Source organism: Ruditapes philippinarum, unplaced genomic scaffold (genome assembly GCF_026571515.1).
Source record: "Ruditapes philippinarum isolate M1 unplaced genomic scaffold, ASM2657151v2 ctg5676_1_1_1_1, whole genome shotgun sequence".
In the NCBI taxonomy this organism is placed as follows: domain Eukaryota; kingdom Metazoa; phylum Mollusca; class Bivalvia; order Venerida; family Veneridae; genus Ruditapes; species Ruditapes philippinarum.
Window position 1 is genome coordinate 32,257 of NW_026865487.1, and position 24,902 is coordinate 57,158.

General features: G+C 29.2%; 1 protein-coding gene across 1 annotated transcript; it reads right to left on the minus strand.

The window, feature by feature from the left end:
* Nucleotides 1-20,693: 20,693 nt before the first annotated feature.
* Nucleotides 20,694-22,454, minus strand: LOC132729351 (ras-like protein family member 10B). Its single transcript, XM_060715117.1, has one exon. It carries the CDS (start codon nucleotides 22,120-22,122, stop codon nucleotides 21,469-21,471), a length of 654 nt encoding a protein of 217 aa, XP_060571100.1. The 5' UTR covers nucleotides 22,123-22,454; the 3' UTR covers nucleotides 20,694-21,468.
* Nucleotides 22,455-24,902: the final 2,448 nt, after the last annotated feature.

The following is a 24,902-nucleotide window of genomic DNA, read 5'->3' on the forward strand; positions in this document are numbered from 1 at the left end:
AGAGAAAGACAGTCGAACATCCCTTGTTCAAATATTGCTTTCCCTTTCCGTGTAAATATCAAAGTGTTTTCTACTTTATATTATTCGCCAGTGTTTATAAACATCACATTTCTCTTCACCAAAAGATGCATTGTCAACATAAAAATATCAAAGAAACAATATTGAAATTAAGCAAGCTTAGTTTTTATTGAGTCTCTTACTTGTTTTGAAGCCGTGTTAAATTACTAGATTGGATGGAAATTAATCATGCTGAACATCAACATTTAGATGTAAGAGATTAAAAGAATAACCGGATAAAAAACGAACATTTATTATCTAAACAAGTTATACGTACTTCTGGTAAAGATAATGAAACGGAAGTGATATATCGCGTTGCCAACGGATAATTAATGTAACTACATCAAAAGCAATTTGAAGTTATTGCAGATAATAAAGTTAACTAAGCTTATCATATTTAATCAAGAACTTTATCACAGCAAAAAACAAGCATGTTCCACAGGGGATAATAATAATTTTATGCAATCAATTATTGAATTTAACATCTATATATTCATAGTTAATAAAATTTCAACTAATATTGCTATGATGTTTATCCGATTAATGTTCTACAGTGACCTAGGGTAAATAGTTGGTTTAAAAAGATAGTCTTGATAACAAAACAGACCCAGATATATATATATATCAAAACTAAATTTTCAAAAGGACGAAAAATGTAAAATGTTGATTTTAATTTTCTCTCTCTTGTTATCTATATCTTATAAATCAAAGTCATGATATATCATATAAAACTACAACATTTAGATAAAATCTATTGAACTGAAATGTAAATGTATCAAAAATATTAAAAGAGATTGTAAAACAACTTTTCAAACATAAAGATACATTTATTTTCCATATTTTCACATATTCCTTTTAAAATATCATCATATTATTCCTACTATTACATTAATAGCTTTCATTATTATACTTGTTTCATTATCCGTATTTATTGGGTTTCAAATAATGATGCATTTTATGTTTTGATGGCCAGTCAATTCGATCTCCTAACAGAAAAATTGTAAATTGATATTATATGTTGAAACGTTTAAATGATCTATACCTAAGTGTAACATCGAATTACCATCAATTGACCATTTGCCAGTAAAAATAAATATTTTCTGAGTAACAAACAAAACAAAAAGCAAACAGTGACAAATACATATTAATAACATAGTCTGCTTCTATTACTTTTAAATTTCATTACTAAATATGAAATCTGATATCTTTTTTCTTTCCGTTTAGTATTTTCCCATCGTAATGTATTTTCTTGTTGTGTTGAGACATTTCCATATACGTAATCAAAACAAAACATGTATATGTTTTATCTTCAATATTTTTCTCAATTTTCATTTGAAGCCTATTTCTCATTAGTGCATAGATATTATTCTAATTCTAATCATTAAATAATATTTACAACAATTTATGATAAAGGTTTTTCCCTCAAAATGTAATATTTTATTTTTGTTTAAATGACATCCACAAATTAAAGTCCCAGAATTAGGGCTTAATTATTTTGATACTTTCACAAATAATTATGTCAAATTATTTATGATTTTTTGAACAGAGAATGGCTAAATTATTAAGCACATTTTTATTAAAATTATATGTTCTTTTTTAGCACAACCATATCCAAGTATTACTTTTTCAAAATGCAATTCGTTTTAGACAGTGCTACAAGTATTTATCTTATTTGTTAATGGGGGACAAAGCCATCGAGTAGAAGTCCGATAGTCTAGTGGTTTTTCATGTATCTTTTTTGCTCGATTGCCAAATTAAGAATTTCCTTTAACATCTGGCTATTTTTGGCAATATTGACTTAAGGCTGATGATTAATGTTCGGGAGGTTTGGTGTTAGTTTAGTTCCTTTGTGTTCTTACGATTTACAATTTTAAATGTCAGCGAAGTGTTTGATACCATCACTATAATCAGGGTCATTAACCGTAATTGTGGATTGTAAGTATGACGTAATTGTAATCGCAAAGTTGCAAGTTCGAATCGTCAAGAATTTATTTGTTTAGATTTGTTTGACTTACCATCTCTTTCTTTTAATTATATAGCATTAGTAGGTAAAACATTTGTTAAATGGTTGGTTTCTTTTTCTATTCTTCGATTCTTGTTATTTCATAACTTAGTTAAACATGAATTTGTTTCATTTATGTGAAAATGCAAACAGTTGTATAATAAGTCATCCGCATGCACTTCTGAGAACAAGAACGGACAAAACGTCTAATTATTCAAATGTCGCTTGTCAATATTTCCAATCAATAGCCTGTGAGCATGTAAATATCGATAAGATACTTCGCTAACACCCTACTTATTTATAACTCCGTGCAGTAATTGCCGTCGGAATTTACAGACATTGCTTGTTATCATTGTTATAACAAAATGAATTCTATAAATGAACAATTCAGTGTTATCATTTTAGCAGTCAATTCTATGCTTTTGAAAATGAATTTGACAACAGTGCAGCATTACAAACTGGATTGTGTTCAGTTCCATTTTTGTTAATTCTTACATTTTTACTCTTTATTTTCAGTACCATTACATACTTTCTAATAACTGCAATCTGCAGTTTACGAACTTCTTAACACTGTCTAATGAAAAGGTAAGTCATTCAGCGGTACGGTCTTAAAAATACTATTTTGAAAATCATGACTGTTACATTTTCCGATAAATGGTCAGGGAATTTATTTAAATTGGTACAAAAATCTTGAAGTTCATCAAATATCTAGCAAATCTTTAGGGCACTATAAGGAACTGTAAAAATGACAACATAGGACAGTTATATGCCTTAAATGTCACCTGTATGCAAAATTTAAACAAAATTTACCTTGTGGTTTCTGAATTATGGACATTTTTCTGAACTAAAACTTTGCCATTAGAAGGGCTTTTATAGAAATGAGGAAACTCCAAATAATCTATAATATCATCATTATGAAAAATGTTTTCTAATTGCTCATTGTTAAGAAACAAAAAATGACATTTTAGTAAAAAATTATACAAGCAAAATGATTGTTTTTAAACGAAATGTTTTTAATATGTATAAAAATATAACCCTACCCACCCACTTATAACACTTAATTGGCCATTTCCGTATGTAAAAAGCCTTATTTAAATATCCCTAAAATTTTCCACAATGAGGGGCTGTTTTCCAAGTTTGCCTAATTTTTCTGAATGTATATTGGTTGGTCTTGCAAAATATAAAATACTTTTATCGTGTTGTTTTTATTTTATTAAACTTTGAAAATATCTGGTATCATATTTGCTATTAAATTTGGCATTATTTAGTAAAACAAAAACCTACAATAATTATATAATTAAAATGAAACACTTTTTTCTTCCATTAGGGATCTGAGAAAGGAAAAAAAATTGCCCCTTCTAGGGTTTGAACCCACGCCCCTCAGTTTCAATACACTTTACAGTGATTCTAGCCTATTTGAATACTCTTCAAAGTGGAGATTATTACCTTAATTTCGGTTATAACCTTGGAGTACATTACCTTAATTCCGGTTCTTAATTATTATTTCGGTACATTGAAAGGAAATGATGTTCATACTTAAATTATTCCCATAAGAATTATCTGTATCGTGTAAGGATAAACAAACACTGGCGCAGAAAATTTGCATTACAAATTATATAAATTATAATCTTCATCGTATTCTTTTTGTCGCACGTTCGTATCTTAAGTACCACGTTGTACTGTGTTGTGAAATTTAATTGCCTGTTTATTGCAACGAGAGAGTTTGAACCAGTTTACTCAAGGTAAAAGGCAAGATGTTGTGTCTGTCAGTTATATTTTTTATCTTTTTTATTTTCTTCTTCTTTGGTTTCGTGATCAGCAGCAAGAAATCAATCTTTCATACAATGACAAAGTATGTCAAAGTGCATAAGAAAACTTGTATCTCGTAATGCTTGTAAATACGTTGGTTTTTAAAAAGTCATACATAAAAGTTCCTTCAAAAATGTATGACCAATCAATAGTGTAATATTTGACCACTCACTGAATGAGTTTGATATGTGTTAATCATGCAAGTCGATTGAGTAAATTATTATTACAATATGTTAATCAGCTATTTCATTTGTGAGTATTAACTGACAATGGAATTTGCCTTTCCTTACTTAACGTCATTGCCATTTCACATTTTGAAAATATTTCATATGAGAATAGCTAACATATCAAATCTTAACATTTGAAATTAACACTCTTTTTACCTGTTGAAATAGATCATCAGATAATTTGCTTTTTCACTTTGTTTATCATTTTAATATATATATTCATTTATTTTCCTTTTTTATATTGCCTTTCATTTTATTTCTTTTCTTTTATCTGTCAGAGACTTATTAGTATTTACATACTTACTTAATACTAACGCCGGTAAATATTTTGTGTTGACTTTTTTCCAACCTATTACCAGACAATCAATTTTGACTGCAAATTATATAAAAGAGTTTTCAATTAAATGATATTTAAAAGTCTTTATGATATATATATCCTTTCCATGATGGAGTTTCGTCTTTATTATTTCACTTTATATGATCAGTGCATGTTTTTAAGTTCAAAATTGATCTAAATTAATAATTTTTCGAAAGGTTTTACTTGGTTTTTTGTTTTTGTTTATTCATTTTACCTTTTAATAAAAAAAGAGAAGAAAATAAAAATAATAATAACAATAAAAAAAAAGTTGTGTCACACAGTTTGTCATGGAAATACGATGTTTAAAACGCTGAGTCGGGAATTATGAATCGAAACGCTGATTTATTTGATTCATTTGACACAGAACATTTGGCTCTATGACAAAGTTCATCCTTAATTTGCAAATAGTAACCAACTGCTTAATGCAGATATATATATGTATGCGTACATGCTGCCGAACACATAGGGTCCTTTTTACGAAATGTAAAGAACAACAGAAAAAAATGCCATAAAAAGAGATCTCTGAACTAACAAAAAATAGATTAGCTCAAATATATTTTATAAAAGAAAAACAAACTAAACTCATTATAAAATGTTTTAGTTAAAGTTTTTTTATGTAAAAAACTTTATGTAATGACATGAATTGTCGTTTTCAAATATTTTAATACTTTCTCGTACAAATATCAATTCCGTGATTTCTAAATTATATCATTCATATCATTCATCAGATTCAAGTTTCTTTTCATTGGAAGATGCTTTTCAACATAATTATGAGTAATGGACAATGGATATGTTTTGGTTATCGGTTTATTTAAGAATCTGCAAACTTGATTTATTCTATTGTTGAACTGAAACCTGGACTTTTTTTTGAAAATGTTTTCTGGTATAAGTAAGGAAAATATGTGCCATTGAGCGAGGATTCGGACAAGAAAATGCAAGCAAGAGAGCTGGCCTCTTGTCTAATGTCACGTTACTATAGAACATATCCTACCTGCATCTGCATGGTGAACAGGTATCTTTCCACAAAACTAAAGACCAATTTGTAAAATATGTTTATGGATGAAAAAGTGACATGACATTTTTGATTTTTTGATATAATGGCAGCTTTCGGATCAATAACTCAAAAACCTGACTTGATAAAAACAGAAATTTGTATTGTTCGTCAGCAGTTTAGGATGTAAACGAGGACAGAATACGTTTACCTGAATACATAAGCATCGGTCATGAGGCCCGAATGTTGCAAAAATAACCTACTGTTCACAGGTAACCCTGAAATGATGTCTGGATACGACTGCAATTCTTTTGCTGATAATGTACTAACGCAAAACTTAAAATTAGATATTAGTAATATACATATTACAAAAGCTTTTAGAGTGGGTGAAAGGCAGATCAGTCGTTCATTTATAGGAGCCAAGCCTTTTCACTGGGCAATACTAGTATCGTTCTTTTACAGACGTTATTATGGATAAGACATACCTTCTGTGGTAACCGCAGATAAAAAAGGGGGCCTGTTAAAAGCTTTGGTCGGACATTAAAAATGCTAGGGGTAAACAACATGGCAAGGAAAACGTGAAATATTTCTAGCTACTTTTGTTATCAATGAAAAAAATGTTTAAATATTTTTTCCCTATTTTATTAAAATATTTTTCCCTATTGGTACGAAATTGTACAAGATTTTTGCAATTTAGATTTCATGGAAATAATTACTCAAGAGAAGATCAAGCGGACTGCAAAGGCCTCTCTTGCAAGCTTTTCCTCATGATATCACCAAGTGGAACCCCAGCGACAGCGAACAGGAGCCCAATGTGGTGACGGATGGCAAAGCCAATATAAATTCGAACATAACAAGCCAAGGCAGTCATCAAAGTAACGCCGTTGTATAAACTGAAGAACCCCAGGCCACTTCAAGGGGGGGGTTGTATTTGTAGAATGTGCATTCTCCGCTCAACCAGCTTGATCTTGATACGAATTATCGTATTAAGGACGACCCCCACATCGTTTGATATATAGCGATGTGGTATTGTATACCTATGTGAGGATAAATAAATCTTCCAAGTTGTTCTACATATGTTTTCTTATGCTTAGACCAATATGACCAAAATAATATTAATGATTATTTGTAGTTCATAATATTATTGTCAATTGTTAATGTACATTTGATTTGATTGTGTTTACTATACTGACTTTGTTCACATGTTATTTCATTAACATTGTATATTGTAATCTGCGTCTTTCCAAATATAGTTTATGTTCTGTTCTGTAAAAATTGCAATAATCACAAAAAACAGGGTGATAAACGATATTTACATTCTACAAGCTTGGTTTCATGAAGTCTTTTACGCCTTAAGCAATGTTCATTTACTACAATGGATGGGAATCAATCACATTAAAAATCCGGAGATGAATCAGCATTAAGATGTAAAAGATTAAAAGAATGACGAAATTAGCATCTACGCAAGTTATAAACCTAATTTAGATAATGGAACGGAAGCGTCTATTTATCACTTGTTATATGTGATGCATGTGATGCATGAAATGAAGGATGTGGTTGTCTTATTTTTGATATTTAATCAATCGAACCGCTGATGACTTTAGCAAAAGATGCACTGTTTTAATGAAATAGATCGTCGGAAAATAGGGCAAAATGACTGAGCTATAACATGATGCATAATATATGTTCAAAAAGAGATTCTTTAATAATTGTGTAATTAGTTGTTGTTGTTGTTGCTGTTGTTGTTGTTGTTGTTGTCGTCGTCGTCGTCGTCGTTTAATCGAGTGCTACATATTCACTTTCCGAAAAAAGGGCTGTTAAGATTTTAAAATTCTTCTCCGGTTCTTTTCTAGGTTTTATATAGGTTGTATTACAATTGCATTAGAAATCTTAAACAGTTAATGACAACTTCCAGCACTTTAGCAATTATATAAGAGATTATGCAACATATTTTGATGGTGTCGCATAAATCAAAATGAGTGAAAACAGAATATTGCGTTATGGCTAAGCTGTTTTTGTTAAATCCTCGGACTAACATGTATATATGATTGGTATCATTTTAAAAGCGCCAACAATAAATTAGTTTCCGCGTGTGTTTATTGTGTTTATTAAGGTTGCATATTGCAGTAACAAATGATTTTTTTCAATTTATATTAGAAAAAAAAACATTGATACTGGGCAAGAAACGGAAACTATTAAAACTAATGTACTACTATCGGATAATTAAATTTAATGTCTTTTAGATGTTAAGGAACACTGTATTACCCCAAAAAAGTTTTTATGCGATTACCCTTTAAGACATTATTTAGAAAAAAAACTAAAACTGTTTTAACTAATATTGAATTGACTTGATTAAAACAAAATAAAACAAAATGACATCGTTTACAATGTTCACTGTAAGTTGAATTATAGTTTAAAGACAACAAACATTACGTGCATGTGAAGTGAAACATTTCATTTTTAATTCCAATGTTGATATGTCATAGTATTTCAGTTGCATTATGATCACAGAAAAGTACTCTTTGGACAATTATTCACGTATTGCTGACCAGCATGGCTTGTCCTGATCAAGGATTTCACTTATGACTTACATGTGTTTCGAGTACTCTACCACGTTATCACTTGATATGTCATACATCGCAAGGTCTGCGGATATTTTATAACGAAATGCAATGACAATAAATAAATAAATAAATAAATAAATCTTCAACTTGAGGATGTAAACTTATTGACATAGCAATTATTGAGTACATCATATAAATTACCCAGAAGCAAATTATTTGCCTATATTTGTTCTTTTTTTTGTTTTCGTTCCTACTAGATATTCAAATTAGCTGCTATTTCACAATTCAAATCTATCAAAATGCAAATATTTTTATTTTCTGTTAAAAAACTTTAAATGGAGTAAGTTATTTTACTGATTGTGAGTTTTTTTCTTACCTTTGTTTGTTTGTGTAAATGTGGATTTTTATAGTTTGTTTTATTTAGATTTGTTTTTATTGATTTTATCGTTTGTTTTTATTTGGGTTTTATTGTTGTTGATGATGCCGCTGTTGGTATTGTTGTTGTTGCTGTTGCTGCTGCTGCTGCTGCTGCTGCTGCTGCTGCTGCTGTTGTTGTTCCACAATAATAAGTTTTGATACAAAGCAAAATTAGTCTAAACTAATATGGTTTAACTGTCTATTTTTTCTGAATAATATCATGTTATATGTTTTATTGAGATACGTATTTCATGATCTTGAACAAGTTTTACTACGGGCATTTTCTGTAAGTAACCAAAGACCCCAGATTGAAAAAGATAATTGCATGCATCGTAGCGTCTAGTTTCTAATCTATCTAAATGATGTATTCTCGTCTGTAAAACGACATCATATATTTTACTTGAATATTAATAAATTAATTTTTGTCTGAAAACTTCCCACGAGCCGCGTGCGCCTTGCATTGATTAAGCGTCAACAGTTTCAGAATATGTTCAGTTACAAAACTAATTTTCTTATATGCTTTAGAGAACATTTTAAGCAAAGACAAAAGAACATGAATTATTTAGTAGTTCTGAAATTGTTTGTTTCGCAAGTATTTCAATAATAGATTAACAGTTAAGATATATTTCCTTTTGAAGATTTCTTAAAGCAGCCATACTTCTTTTAGAAATAAATGAAGAAAATATTAACATGAAAAATGATATAACATGACAATATTGAATAAAACCCTTGGCCAATACACTTCAGACTTTACAATGTAATTTATCATTTTAACATGTTGTACCAAGTTAATATTTAATAATGTAAACTTATTGTATGTTTAACTGTCAAAACCTTTCAAATGTATTCCTGTTTTCTATTCATAAACACAATTACATTACAAATAACACAGCAAAATGTCATAAATGTCACGCAATGCCAAATTTGAAAATTCAGTAAGGTCATTATATACAAACAAATAATTTTTAACTGCACTATATTCTAAAAATTCATATATCAATTATGATAATAATATTAATGGTATACCATACATTTATGTTTCTGAGAGTTATACATCAGTCAACAGTTTACCAGTCACAAACGGATTTTATTCTGCGAAGAAAAAAACTAATAAAACAACTTTTTTAAAATGATAAACATAATTTTTGTCATCATAGATACTGCCCTTTTGCTTTATTTGTGATTTTCTGACGACGTGCAAAATGATGAGTGCATTTGTACATTATGCAGCATAACATTGAATTCCGTATTATTTCAAAAATTAATACGGCACATTTTTCGAGAAACGAGCTTTAAACCATGCTACAATGACAATACTTTGCAAAATTAATGTTCTTTCCATAACAGTCGTGACGCCCAAAATAGATTACAAGATTACAGCAGGTTTGAGAGTACTGCTAAAGTCAGTGCTAAGGGCGTGAGGGATGCTGCACTTTTTCATTATCCCTCATGTTCAGTCTCAATCAATCCGAGTCTGCAATGTTTATGTAATTTGTTGCCAGATTAATGCTTATGAGTGACCACCTTTTCTTCAGATTTTTAATAAGCCCAAATGAATTATCTAACGTCATACTTATCACCTTCTTTTAATATTCTACCTAAGTAAAAAAGAAAAAAAGAATTTGTAGTACCTTGCATTTAACCTATGTATACTTTTGTTTCGTTCCAAAACGGGCGTGAAGTCAAAACTCTTAAGCAGCCAAAATACATGATCTAACGCCATTTCTTTTTTTTCTAAATTGTTCACATCCTTTAATATTTTACGTAATAGGAAAATAAGAATTTATTGTTAATTACAAATATTGTTATTGAGTAAGAATTATATGTTCTCAAATGATAGATAATAGAGAAATGTAAATTTAAACTTCAATAATGTCACATGTAAGTTACTAGTTGTTTTAGTTTATTTAATTTGATATTGAAAAGTATGTTTGCTGTCACAAATGTATGTGTTTAAAGTAACATGGTTGTCAATCTTTTCCTAATAGATCACATTTTATTTATAAAATGTATAATTATGTTTAATCATTTTCTTGTTCTACTGAGAACATAAGTATATAGTCTGGCTTTTGCTTATGTTGTTTCCTCTAATATTCTACACACGTGTGAAAAATACACAATGAAATGTAACACTTGGCATAATGCGTTAAGAATGCCCTTAAATAATGACCACTTAAATTCTTCTGTACATGCGATCTTCTAGTGGACATGAATACTCACCACAGACCCAAAAATATATCAATTAACCAAATTAAAAAAAAGCAATTGTAAAAGTGTAACATTGATTTTTTTTCAAACATTTTTTCTCTCTCATACTACTGTTAAATATGTCATACATCAAAGTCACGAATATCGTATCAAACTACAACCTTTAGTTAAAATATATAATACTAAAATATGAATGTTTCAAAACGAAATAATAACAGATTGTTAGAAAAAACGTTTCAAATACATTGAACAAATAGTAATATGGCAAATGTATTTATCAATGGGCCACATTTTTTCACTTATTGCTTTGAAAAGGTTCTCTCCTATGACTTCTATTATACTATTACTTTTCATTATTATAATAGTTTCATTATCCGTTTTAATTGGATTATAAACAATGATACATTTTACGTTTCGATGAAAATTCATTACATCTCCTCTAGAGCAATACTTAGTAACATGGAAATTTAAAACTTTTATTATAAATCAGAATGTATAAATAATGTATGAACAAGTATAACGACTTCGAAATGATATAAGAAATTGCCAACATTCGACGCGGACACTCTACCATGTGACTTCATCTTCGACCAACTGATATGACATGACGACTTCCAAATAACTGTCCTATGTTTTTACTTCAGAATGCAATCTTATGTTTGAATATACTTCTTATGTATCACTAGCAAATATTCTTTATACTATACTTTTATTTATTTATTTATTTATTTATTTATTTATTTATTTATTTATTTAACTTTACATTTTGTCATTTTTCAATTTTAACGAAATGCAAATTATTTGCAATGTGGCATTTGATTCCATCAAAATGCTAATATTTTTCTGTCTGGACATTTTAAAGGGGCAATTTATTGATGATGCGTTTTTGTCAACTTGTTTATATATGTTATTTTTTCATTTTTGTGTTTGTTGTTTTTGTCTTACTAGATGAAATATTTAAGTGTAGATAGCAATGTATCTGCTTCCTGTAGTTTACAGCTTTTATTTAAATTTTGAATGAGAAAACAATTCGAAAACACATATAAAAGAAATATGTCAGTGTATTTTTAAGGGTGGATGGGGCATACACAAAGTCATTGACTTACGGTTATAATCTTAATAAAAACAGCAGCATAACATTTTGTTCTGCGACCTTTTATTCGGTTTACATACTCTTTCATGTGTGAAACAATAGATACAATATATGTTGCAATTTGTTTGATAATGGATCTTACGTTTATGGAAACAATATTTCAGTGTTTATAAATATAGGTTTATACACTTCAAAACTTTAAATTAATTCGTTTGCAAGTCTTAACATGAGGCATTTGTATTTAAAGCAACTTTCTCCTTAATACCATGATATTATTATATCTACAAATCACCAACAAAAATAATGTTTAACAAAAGCAGAGGTTGCTTCAAATTGTTTACTTTTACGGACAATTAAATGAGATCTAAAAAGATGGAAACCAATCTGAAAACATTATAAATAATGTTTTATCTTTTTAACTTTTACTCTTATAATATCCAAATGATTTACCATGAGCTATCACTGCGGGCATTTCCTGTGAAATATAACGCCAAGATAATTGCATACATTTTACCGGTTAGTTTCTCTTCAATTTTATTGATATATTCACTCCTGTAAAAATAAATCATATATTCGCTATTATATGAATATAAATACATTAATCTAGTCTGAAAACCTCCCCGGAATAGCTCCGGTTTGCATTGATTTACTGTCAAAATTTCAGAACATTCTCAATTATATAACCAATTTTCTTATATGCTTTAAATCTATTTCAAGCAAAGAAAAGACCATATATCTAAAATATTTATTAGTTCTCTGAAACTGATTGCCTCAAAATCATTAAGTTAATCGTTACGAAAAATTTTCTTAACGTTTATTCTTCAAATTTATTGTACCTTCGGTCTCACAACAATGTTATTAATCAATTGAATACATGTTTGTCATGCACAATAAATGTTAACCAAGGCAAACTCTCAGTAAATGTAAATGTTTAATAAAAAGAAATTAAACAATAATAATATTCAATTATAAATAATATGACAAATAAAAAATAAAAGTTTTATAAGATTTTCTATTTTATTTTTTCCATTATGTTTACTGCTTAACATGGAAATCATAGATGTTACTTAATGCAAAAATTAAGTAATTCTTTCAGTGTATTTTGCAAAAAGAAACGTTTTATGAACTGAAGCATGCAAACATGATATGTTAATAATATAAGCATAAATTTAATTTGCGAAAAGCGGATAATGAAAATCTGTTGCACTATAATTGCATTATAAGATGCCAATCATTCTTGTAGCTTAAATGAATAACAATAGTCAACCGTTTGTAATCCATAAAAAAAGTTCATTGTTCTAAAAGGTAAACAAGACGTGTAAGGTTAACAATGTACATATACTCTTCTCCTAGGCATAAATTGAGTCTCTATACCATCAATAACACTATTTATGTCGTCTTCTACTATTCAAACATGTACGTTCATTCTTTGACTGATGCCAATATTTTTCATTTTATTGTCTTTCTTTATTGTCTTTCCTTGTAAAGATTTCCTTCTGTGTTTAATCATAATGTTGTTTTTTTTCCATCATTTTTTTCTGTTGTTGTAATGGTTGTAGTTGTTTTTTGTTGTTTTTCTCATTGTTGTTGCAGGATTGTTGGTTTTTGTGAAGTTATTTTGCTTGTGCAAGGGGAAACAGCATCTTGATTAATATTGCACTCTAAATTTAATAGCGTATAAATTGATCAGATTAGAATAATTTCCGTTGCTGTAAACTGAACTGATTGCATGTTTTTGTCATGAATTTTCTCCGAATATTCTAGTTTGCCTCATGTATGCTTTGTATTAATCATTCATCATTCACAAGTCGTAAAGGAGAAAAAAAGTAACAGAGATGCAAACAAAATGGATTATCTTTTAATGATAATTATACTAAAGATTATAAGGATTTGTTTTTCTTATGTGACAGTTAAAGGATTTCATAAGAAATACGAATCTTAAAACGTTACATCAAAGAATGATTTTCAAACTGAATGACTCCTTCGAACTTCGATATGAAATTGTTAGAGTTTTCAAAAGTTAAAAAAGCAGGTGTAAACTGTCGGAGGACACTGAACCTAATAACGATTAAAAAACATTCGGATAGTTCAAGTATTGAAATATTATCTTTATCACATTGGTAGTGAGATTTAACACAAATATCAAATGAAATATATTATTTTTTAACTTTAATAATAAGTTCCCATCTTTTCTTATATTTGTTATGTATTTCAAATAATAAAAAGTTAAAATCTTTCAAAATACACATGTTTACTTTGACAAACAACTGGTTTAAAGAAATAACTTTAGAATTTTCTTTTAACAAAATGAAATGTACAGTTACATGTATAAAAATGTGAGGTGATCGGCATTTTTCCGTGCTTGATTCTTTTTTTTAAGCAGCATACACTTATTCGGTTACTTCTCATACTGTTATTTATGTGTAATTTTTATTCCATTTTCAAAAACAAGAAGTGTCAATCATACAACATATAACAAGAGCCATGCTTACATCACTATTCCCCGTCAAATGTGTTTCTTGTTGAAAAATGTATGCGCTAGAGAGCAAAATAATTCATTACGATGTTTTTAATAAAGAAAACTGGTGAATGTAGTTTTTATAGATGTGTTTTGCACATAAAACTACAATTAAGATGTTTTTTTTCCAAACTGGCTCTACAGTTATGATTCTTAGCCACTTTATTTCCTCCACTTGTCATCTATTTATGCTGAATTGAATTTTTTAAGTCATCTCTTGGATAGTTTTTGTTTTTGATTCATGCTTTGAACAAAACATGTTTGGAAATTAGATTAAGGGAGTTAATTCAAAAATTATTTCTGCATTTCACCATACCTTCTTGCTGTTTGCTTATCTTTGTTTAAGTTCCAACTCAATTCCTGGTATAGTCCTAGAATTGTGTATAAACAGGACAATGATTTAAAATTTTAGATAAAGAAAGATATAAAAACACACATAACTACTGGACAGAATTGTAGTTTTTGATTAGTCTATGTTTCCAAGTTGACATGTATTTATATTTTTAGATTCAAGTCAGTCCCACACACAGTTTACGAGATATATTTTGGACAAAAAAGAACGAATTAAACTAACTGAGATAATGCAAAAAAGGAACAAGAGAAATAATTGTTCTTGGCCACTGACGACCTAGAAACCATCTGCCTATAGTTTACCTTTCAAGTAAATCACTTGTATGGTTTTGAAAATTCCCTATTGAAAAATATTAAGAAGGTAAAATTAAGGAAATTAAATAAAGACAAATTATTTAAGGATGGTACCAGGCCGAAGTATGGTTTTTAGTTGTTAGTCTAAAGTTTTGTAAATATTTGACGGAGTCAATTTATTTTTCTATATGTGACATTATTTTGCATAAAACAAAGTAATAAAATTTACATGATTTAAGTATTTCGAACATTGATAATATTTTTTTCAGTTTTCTTTATTATTATTATTATTATTATTATTATTATTATTATTATCTTAAATTTCTAGGTGTCTGTGTAAAACATTGAAGACATTTGGGAATTTTTTTTATTTTGCTTCTGTTTATACATGTTTAATTCATATTGGAGACACAGTAAACAAACTTACACTACAATTTCAGAATGTTGAATTATTTTTATTTATTTCAATCATTTACGTCATATGTGTATTTAATATAATTTTTCTATTCTTTTTATTCAATCAGATGAAGTCTAAATGTACTTAGGTAAAGTAACTTTTGTTTCTATGAATATTTCTTGAGCTTTGCTCCTGTGCTTATATATATTGTAGCTAGCTGTCATAATATAAACATCCTTATACATAATCGAATGTCGCTAGTTAACATGGAATAATGCAAGTACTAACTTGTATGAGTGTTATGCATTGTATTTTACATTATGCCTCAGAAACGAATGAACAGAATTTTACCAGTTTATGTGAATGTTGAATTCTGCGTACGACGTGGACGGTAAATTGCACTTTCCATTTCCGTCCATGAACAGGCTCAATCAAACCGAGCCTGCAAAATTTACAAATTTGTCGTTTTGAACTTTCTTTATGTATTCTTTATTTTCTCTATTTACTCATTTACATAAGTTGACACTGATACATAAAACATTATCATCTCTTCATTTCATATGAACCAGAGCTGTTTAGGAAACTTTTTTGTCAGAATGTCTAAATATGTCAAATCATAATTTCTAAATATGCAATCAGAATGTCTAAATAATGATGTCAAATCAAAATGTCTAAAGTTATCAAAGCTCAAATCAGAATGTCTAAATATTTCAAATCAGAATTTCTAAATATCAAATCAGAATGTCCAAATAAGTCAAATCAGAAAGTCTAAATATGGCAAATCAGAATATCCTACTATTGCATATTAATTTGAAAACGTAGTTAAACCGTACCATGCTGGAACAGAAAATTATAAGTCTTTGTCACTAGTAAATTTCCCGGTCAACCTTCATGTCTGCCACGCTTTATATGCTCGTTTGTTTAATTTTTGTTTATAATTTTTCAGATCCCTCTATTGAAACAAATACATACGAACTTAAAGCAAAGTCAGTCCATTACACAGACTCAGCAGGTTAAGGGTTGAATAGTAACAAAAGTGATGTGTTTGGGGAAAATTAAATAATAACGTGCTGATGAATGCGTCAGATAAATCTTTTCTGTTTGCACATTTGTATTGATCAAGATTTAAAAGAAATTTCATCTGTGGTAATCTTTTATCTTTAACATGCATCAACATCTTAACATTAAAGCAATAAAATAGAAATGACGATAATTATTTGTCATGTAATATCGAATTTATGAGCGTTCTTTAGCACGTGAAACAAAAGTCAAATTTTACAAAGAGCATAAAAAGCGAAAACTAAATATTTGAAAACTAGATTACAGGTATTTAAGCATCCTGCTTTGTATATATATTTTATTAAAATATATTGCGTTGGACAAGTTAAAAAAATAAGAAGCTTAATGGGGAAAACAATATATTTAATTAATCGAAGGGATATAACAGTCGCAGAAACATGGTATGACATCGGGAACAACACTTTTTCAAACCCATAAATAAACAGTTTGCTTTACTTCCAAAGACCAGTTATTTCAACTTGTTACTTTATCTCAACGATAATTTTGATTACGCAGAATTATGATAAAAACGGTTGTATATAAAACTCTAATCTGTAACATTGATTTCAGATTTATATTGCTTTTCATACTTACTGCGATTGTATTTTGCATAAAAACAATGAAGAAAAACCGTAATTACAATAAATGCTTTTTTGGTCTGATTTTTGACTAACTCTGTAAATACAACTTAGCGATGTTCTAATATTTAAGCTTTAACTTAAATTGGTCAGCATAAAGAAGGTAACGGTGATATTTAAACTAAGTTGCAATACAGAAATTTCCAGTTATAATCTATTTTGTAGAGAACTTTAATGTGAAAAATTTATGTAATTACATAAATTCCTTCACCATGCTTGTTACTCCGTGCTTACGTATGGAAACCATACAAGGCATCTTCTGATACGAATTTTGGAAAGAAACCTATGACACTTTTATATCAATCTAGTGAGATACGCCTCCAAAGGTTTAAAGTATATCTGTAAAACCAAACATACGGACAAAAAAAATATTTTGAAAATATATAATTGCTGTTTTTATTTCCTTTCTTTTTATCTCTTAAATCTAATTGCTGTATCATTATAGCGGAATACGGAAGCAAATAATTAAAAGAAGCAGCAATAAGGTTTTTCATTGTTCTAATTAATTTCAAAATGAAATGCCGCCATAATAAAAAGCAATGTTTGTCTTTTATTGCAACATGTAGATTGACAATTATCAGATACAATTATATTTCAAACAATTACCTATTAAAAATTTAATGTCAATTTAATGAAGAAAAAGTGTTTTTTACATTATTTTATGTTTTAATACAAACTCGTTTAGAATATAATTCATGTTGTTTTGGGAATAAAATTAATTGTATACCAATAGTATCACATAATATCTTTAATTCAGATCATTACGTAAGAAATTAATATCTTAAAAAAGTGTTGACGGGCTTCTTTTAAGTCAACACTTACATGTTTTACAATAAGATAGTTACCTAGTTCTTTGAAACTTACATTATAAAAGAATTGACAAAAGTTAATTTTGATAATATTGTAATACATTAAGAATAACGAATTGTATATTACACGTATGCATAAGAGAAATGTATATAAATATTCGCTTTCAAAATTTATACAACTATTATAGAACATTTTTGCACACATATTATTACGATAATGCATTGGTATATTATTAGCAGTGTTTTTCTATTTATTAATAAATGCAAAGACGCTGTATATCGGTTGGCTAAAATACAATTTCATTTCATCAAACATATTATTTGCATTTAATGTTCTCATATATTCGTGTAATCAGGTGTTTTCCTTTGTCGAAAAATGATGCAAACTTATTTCATCGTATATCGAAGTATTTTTCACAGTTACCAAATTATACGTTAAGAAAAATAAAGGCAAAGCAACACTTTGATGGATACCGCCGAAAAATCAATTTTAGTTGCACACGCCCAGTTTTTCAGATATTTTTCTAAGTTATATATGGTATCTAAATAATTAGAAAAAAGAAGACGATACTGGTATCGTGCAAGAGCAAATTAATTGAAATTACAATTCCATGAAAACAATTTTGATACGAGTAATGTTAGATTTCTACAAAATACCAGAAACAATGTGAGTAATTAAGAAAATTGTGACATAACAATACACTGATTCATGTGCTCGATAAATCAATTTTAGTCGAACATATGAATAGGGTTAAGTTTTAAGAAGTTTGACTTTGTTGTGTTTATGTTCCTATTGACTATCATCTCATACATTTCATAAGATGGAAATGTTAATATCCTTGAATTATATAAATTATAGCGCTTTTATAATACTGCACGTTTGAAACGTCGCTTTTCATTGGATATTAGTGACGTTTATATAGATTTATATATACGGCTGCTGTCGACTCATGAAGAAATCTTACTTTTTGTTTTAAAAAATGATGCTTGCTGTATTATAAATTCGGTATAAAGATTGTTGACAGGTTATATGGCCGTATATAAACGGCTGTTTGCAATATAACCCTCGCCTAGCGGCTCGGGTTATATTTACAAATAGCCGTTTATATAGGGCCATATAACCTGTCAACAATCTTTATAACTAATAATATAACCCATTATGTTAAATAAAATATATCATAAAAGAGATATGTAGTAATTAATTATAAATCAAAGGTCATCATAGTCTGAAGTAAAGATAACGTATAAAACCCACAAACAAAGCTATGAATTCTCCCTATTCTATGTAAGCCATTTCATAATACATTTCGCTTCATTTTTTAAATGCATCTGTGGAAAGTGGATGCATAATATTTAGTAATTGAATATGGAAACATTTGAACGATAATATACTGTACATGTTGAACGGAATGCAAAAAAAAACAATTTTTATATCAAAACTGACATGGAAATTGATGGTACATTTTTATATTGTTATTGAATTAAAATATGGCCGCAGAATGTCTTACTTTCAGCTAGCTACTCCCTTAACAACAAACGAAACAAACACTATAGGATTTTAAACTTTGGCTTTGAAACATATCTTCTTAGTGCATTTATACCTCTCCCTCTCCACAGTATCAGTCCCTTATATAGAATCTAAGTGAATACGAGAGAAACAAATTAAACATTAATATTAGCTCTCTATCAAAACACAGCTGTGGTGCAAATGAAATATAGCATTGAGGCAGAATAAAAGCTGCAGATATAAAACAGAATTAAACAAACTTCTTAATATGGTGGTTAGATAGAAAGAGAAAACGTATTGCTTTATTTATATTTGTCATATTGAATTAAGGTTATGTATGTTTGATATTGACGTTTTATTAAGTTAGACAATGTGAAAAATTGTAGAGAATATGAACAATTGAAGTAATGAGTGAGTTGGTCTAATTCATTTTTTAAATTCCCCAGATGAACATGTAATTGTTAAAAGTTAAAGCAAATCCGCTTCTGAAAATTCAGAGCCCAATTTTATTCAAACCAATGGCAGATATTTCAGATATTTTTTGAAATTACAGTATCAAGAAAATCAGTTGTCAACATTAAATTTCAATGACACGATTACAATAAAATGTAACACGAATATATACTCAACTTTTTTTGAAATGTTATGTTTTGTTGTTGTTGTTGTTTTTGGTGTTTTTTAAAGTTTTTTTGGGGGGAAGTGGGGGTGTTTGTTTGTTTTATTGTTGTTGTTTTTTGTACAAAATGATAGAAATGTTACAAAAAGAATTATTCGATATTGAGAACCAAGGGAACTTTAATTCAACATTAATTTATTGATAAATAAATAAATAAATTTGGAATCAAAATGAATGTCCTTTAGGGTAAATTACGCTGTACTTAATTGAAAAAGGATGCAGTGAGGTGATTTGTTGCCGTATTAATGTATTCTTTACAAAACATTTGCTCGAATATATCAAAAGATTACACAATATGATTCTTATGCATATAGATCTTAAGACGCCATAACATGTAAGAGCGTATTTCTGTAATGTTTAGTTTGTTCTGAAAGAAAGCTACAAGCAACTTGCATCGAATAAATATTTTCTTCGGCTCTACGCACTTTTATATTAATATTTCTTTGGCGGCTCCTAACAATTCGAATCTATTCCAGAGACTATGAAGTCATATTTCTTGTGAGTAAATTCTCCTGCTACCTGTGTAAGTGTTAGCAGGGAATAACGCATGGGGTTGTGTCTTCCTTAACCAGAAACATAGAAACCTTTATTGTACCGAGTCGTTATTAAACTCGAGTAAGATATTGTTTTGTTTTTAAATATGAAGAATATGAAATTGTATATCGCACACTGGTTAGAAATATAAAACACAAGTTAAATGAAGTAAGGCCCCATTATTTCATATCGTTTTATTGTAACAAAAAGACAATTTACCCAATAATTAACACATTTATTTGAAACGGTATGATTATCTTATAAACATATTTCTACATTCATTATTTATATGTCCATTATTTATACGCCCATAATTTACACACCTCTTTTTGTACAGGAGTTCACAGTTCTACACTTCACCATTAACCATATATGGTCAATTATTTTAGTGATGACCACACCTTATAACAGACACCACTGCACGCTTATTGGTGATGGCATTGTTATGATACAATTTTATAATTATATTTTCTACATGTAATTAAAAAGATATTTCTACATTCACTATTGACATTCACTATGGACACGTTTTATAATTATCTAAACAATCATTCTATGTTATTTATATATTATACGGATCTTTCTACACAATTAAACAATGTACAAAAATAGAAATGAAACAATCAAAATACTGAGCGTTGCATGACGAACAAGTGCGTTTGATAAGTGGCCAATTGCTGATCATTTCATCAAAGACAATTGTCATCAATAGTAAAATCAAGAACGTTATAGTAAACATTTATTGCACACAAATATATACTTAAATACTGGTACTCAGTCAATCTTTGCAATATTAATAACGTCATATCTATTATACTTGATCATCTCTGGACACAATTTGCAATATTAATTACGTCATAAATGTTACGCTTGATCATCATTTTGACATAATTTGTATCGTTATTTACTCAATAAAACTGGAAGATCTTTGAAAATGGGCTATAATAAAACAATCAATATCACAAAATGACGCATCGGTTATTTCTAAGAGCATCTTGCACTCGTAACGACGTCGGTTTATGCCCATAGTCTATGTAATCAATCGTTTTCATAAGCTCTTTGAATAATAATATCACATGCCAGTTGTATTTAGCTGAGCATTCAATATAACCACATTTCCAATGTTTCTTTACTAAACTGGCGACCTCCCGACGAGATATTCCACGCTCTTCCGACAGGTCATATTTGTTGCCGACGACAAACAGTGGAATGTCGTGCATATCGCGACTTTCTAGAATTTGTTCCCGTAAGTTTTTGATATAATGAAAACTCTCTTCCGCTGTAATGTCATAAACCAAGATATAAGCAGAAGCGTTCCGAAGACCATATCCTCTATAATCCGTCCACTCGTAAAGGGAACTTACCGGAAAATAAGGAATATACGGGCAGTCAATTATTTTTAGCTCGTATAAATGTTCGTTGATTATCACTGACGGGTAAAATACTTGTTTAATGTCGGTCGGTGTATACTCCTCTACAAACATATTAGACACAAACTGTCGAACAATGGATGTTTTTCCGACCCCCGGGGCACCCAGAACGGCAAGTTTTACTCGTTGTTGGTCAGAATCTATAGTTAAATGACTTGTGGTCATTTTTACGTACGCATTCATTTTTTACTATATGCACAAACACATTGACTTATTTGGGTACACATTACTTCACGTTTTCTAGGTAAATGAGTTTTTAATCAGGATGCAATATTCCATGGATATTTGCACAGGGTGTTATAAAATATGTGTGCAAACATTTATCAAATATCTCTGTTGACATACACTTAACGTTTCAATGTCTAACTATTTATAGTTTACTTCCTTTTCATGTACATCATAAAAATGACAATAATATCATAACATCAAATCAAATTAAGAATATATACTTAAATACCTTGCATTAACATATTTGACTCGTATCATTTTCTTATAACCTCAAATGTTTCAATATTTTGCATAGAAGCTTACTCTTCCTTTATTATGATTTAATGCTTGAATGTTCGACTCATTTGCAAGTTTTATAAATTATATGAGTACTTGCATTCACAAAATTAATAATGTATAAATTGAAGTATGATGTTCTGTTTCATTCATATAAGACTCACTTTAAGCAAAATAAACATTCATTCACCTTGACATTTTATCCCATCAATTTTATATTTAATTTGTCAGCTTCTGTAAATTCTTTCTTTAAAAGATATATTGCATCCTAGCATGAGCAACAAATCCACTTTTCATTCCAATATTCCTTCCTGTATCATACTTTTAAGACCTATAATCACAGAAAATATATCTAGCGTTTAACCAATGTAGGCACAAATTGTTATCTATCTAAACTGTCGTATCTTTAAACATGCATTCTTGTGCTACTTTTTCATTATATCTCTTTCGTAATTTTTCAATCTCAAGCAACTGTTTGTTTCGTAATTTCACATAATCGAAACCCAGAACAATGCATATTCATCGTATTAACATTGTCATGGCAATTTATCAAATTAATTGTTACAATCTTAAATTTTCCAAATGATTCATCATAATTTTTAAACACTCCTTCGTGGTGCAATTCCAAATTGAAAAATAAGCCATCCTCAAACTAAACAACTATCCAATCGGCGCAAAGAACGTTTATCGAAGCAAGCAGTCTTGTCTGGTTCTGATATCGTCGTCCTTCCAATTCCCAGTTATTGCTAGACGCTTTGCATGTTGTTTAATCTCCTTTATTGGCTCATATCGGCCTGTTTCAATAAAGACCGAAACAGCCTAAATAGCTTCAATACATCTGTCTGTTGACGGATATGTCTAAGATTGCTTTATATAGATTAAGACGGAAAATTTGCTATGTCTTGCACACTTGCCTGCTGCCAATTTAATCGCTTTTGATTGAATGTCGTTGACAGTTAAAGATTAAAGCAGTCAGAGGTTATTCCAGATATTTGGCCATATTAATTGAATCTAGTTGTTGTTTTTTTATTTGTTTAAATTCAAATATATAACATATTACTATTGAATTCAATCAAAGTTTCATTTCGTTAATTGAATATCCGATTTTTCCATTTACTACCCAAAATATCGCTGTTCTTATTCCCGACTTATTCAGTTTTATACGGCGTGTTATGCCGCTTATTATTCATATAAACAGTGGTAATGAAATTTCCTCACGTAAAAAAGTCGTGTTTCTCAAGAATTAAGAATTGTCTTTGGCGATTATAAAAGCGCTTAACATAAGCAATACGCTTGTATGTGTAGTGCCCGGTAACTTAAAACTAATCCTGATTTAAAGTTTCTTTGATAGCGTTCAAATTGTCTTTGAAAACATACCCGATGTCCGGCTTGCATTGTAAATTGCAATTCTAAATATACAAATACAAGATACTAAGTCAAGCATATGTTTAACTAACGTAGTTATAGATAATATTCCTTGTCCATTATCCATTAAACAGAAAAAGTGTTCTGTATCTGATATTCATATGAACGACCACAAGCTGATGGACACAAACACAGTCACATTGGCAGTTGTCATTGGTTCCGTTCTGAAAACAGATATGCGAGATATATGAATCAATTTGAACATAGATAAAATATCTAGTATCAAAACTATTGTAACATCTAATATGTTATTCAATATCACACGTACAAATGGTAATTAATTATATATTTACGCAGTAATACAGAAAAATATAGTAAGTATCACATTTATTTTATGTTGATATAATACAGTAATGGTGCTCTTTGTGCCATATGTGCGCAATAACTATACTGATTCCATTTTCACTGTTATATAAAAATATAATGGGTGAATTAAATATGTCACATTTTGAAAAGAAAACACGATTTAAACACCACTAGAAGTTAAAACAATTTCAATTTCAATTTTTATATAACATTTGCGTCATGTTTTGAAAATAAATGAATCGGATATGTAATTTTACAGGACTTCGCTTTGTAATGTTTACATTGTTCCAGGATAAACCTGATAATGATTGATCCCTATAGAGAAGTTAAACTTTCATATGTGCAAATGACAGACTTAGCTTGATAGAGTATGAAATTGAAAGGCAATGAAAAGTGCACCATCTGTCATATCCCCACTAGCACCGGTTTAAGCAGTATTCAACCGTCAGTACTTTAAATATGGGAATCAATGAAATTCCTAGCGAGGTACCTGCCGTGATAAGTCCCAATATATAAACGGTTTTTAGTGCCATAAAGCATTTACACATACATAATCCTCTCATGGTAATTCTCCAAACAAAGATGTTTATTATTTACAACCTTGTGTTGCTTTCACTTCCCTCCAAGTCATAATGAATCAAGAGAATATCAAAAGAATGCATACGTTATCATATCTGTAGCCATTGTGTGCGTTTTTCTAATGTAAAAGCAATATAAACAGCGGATAA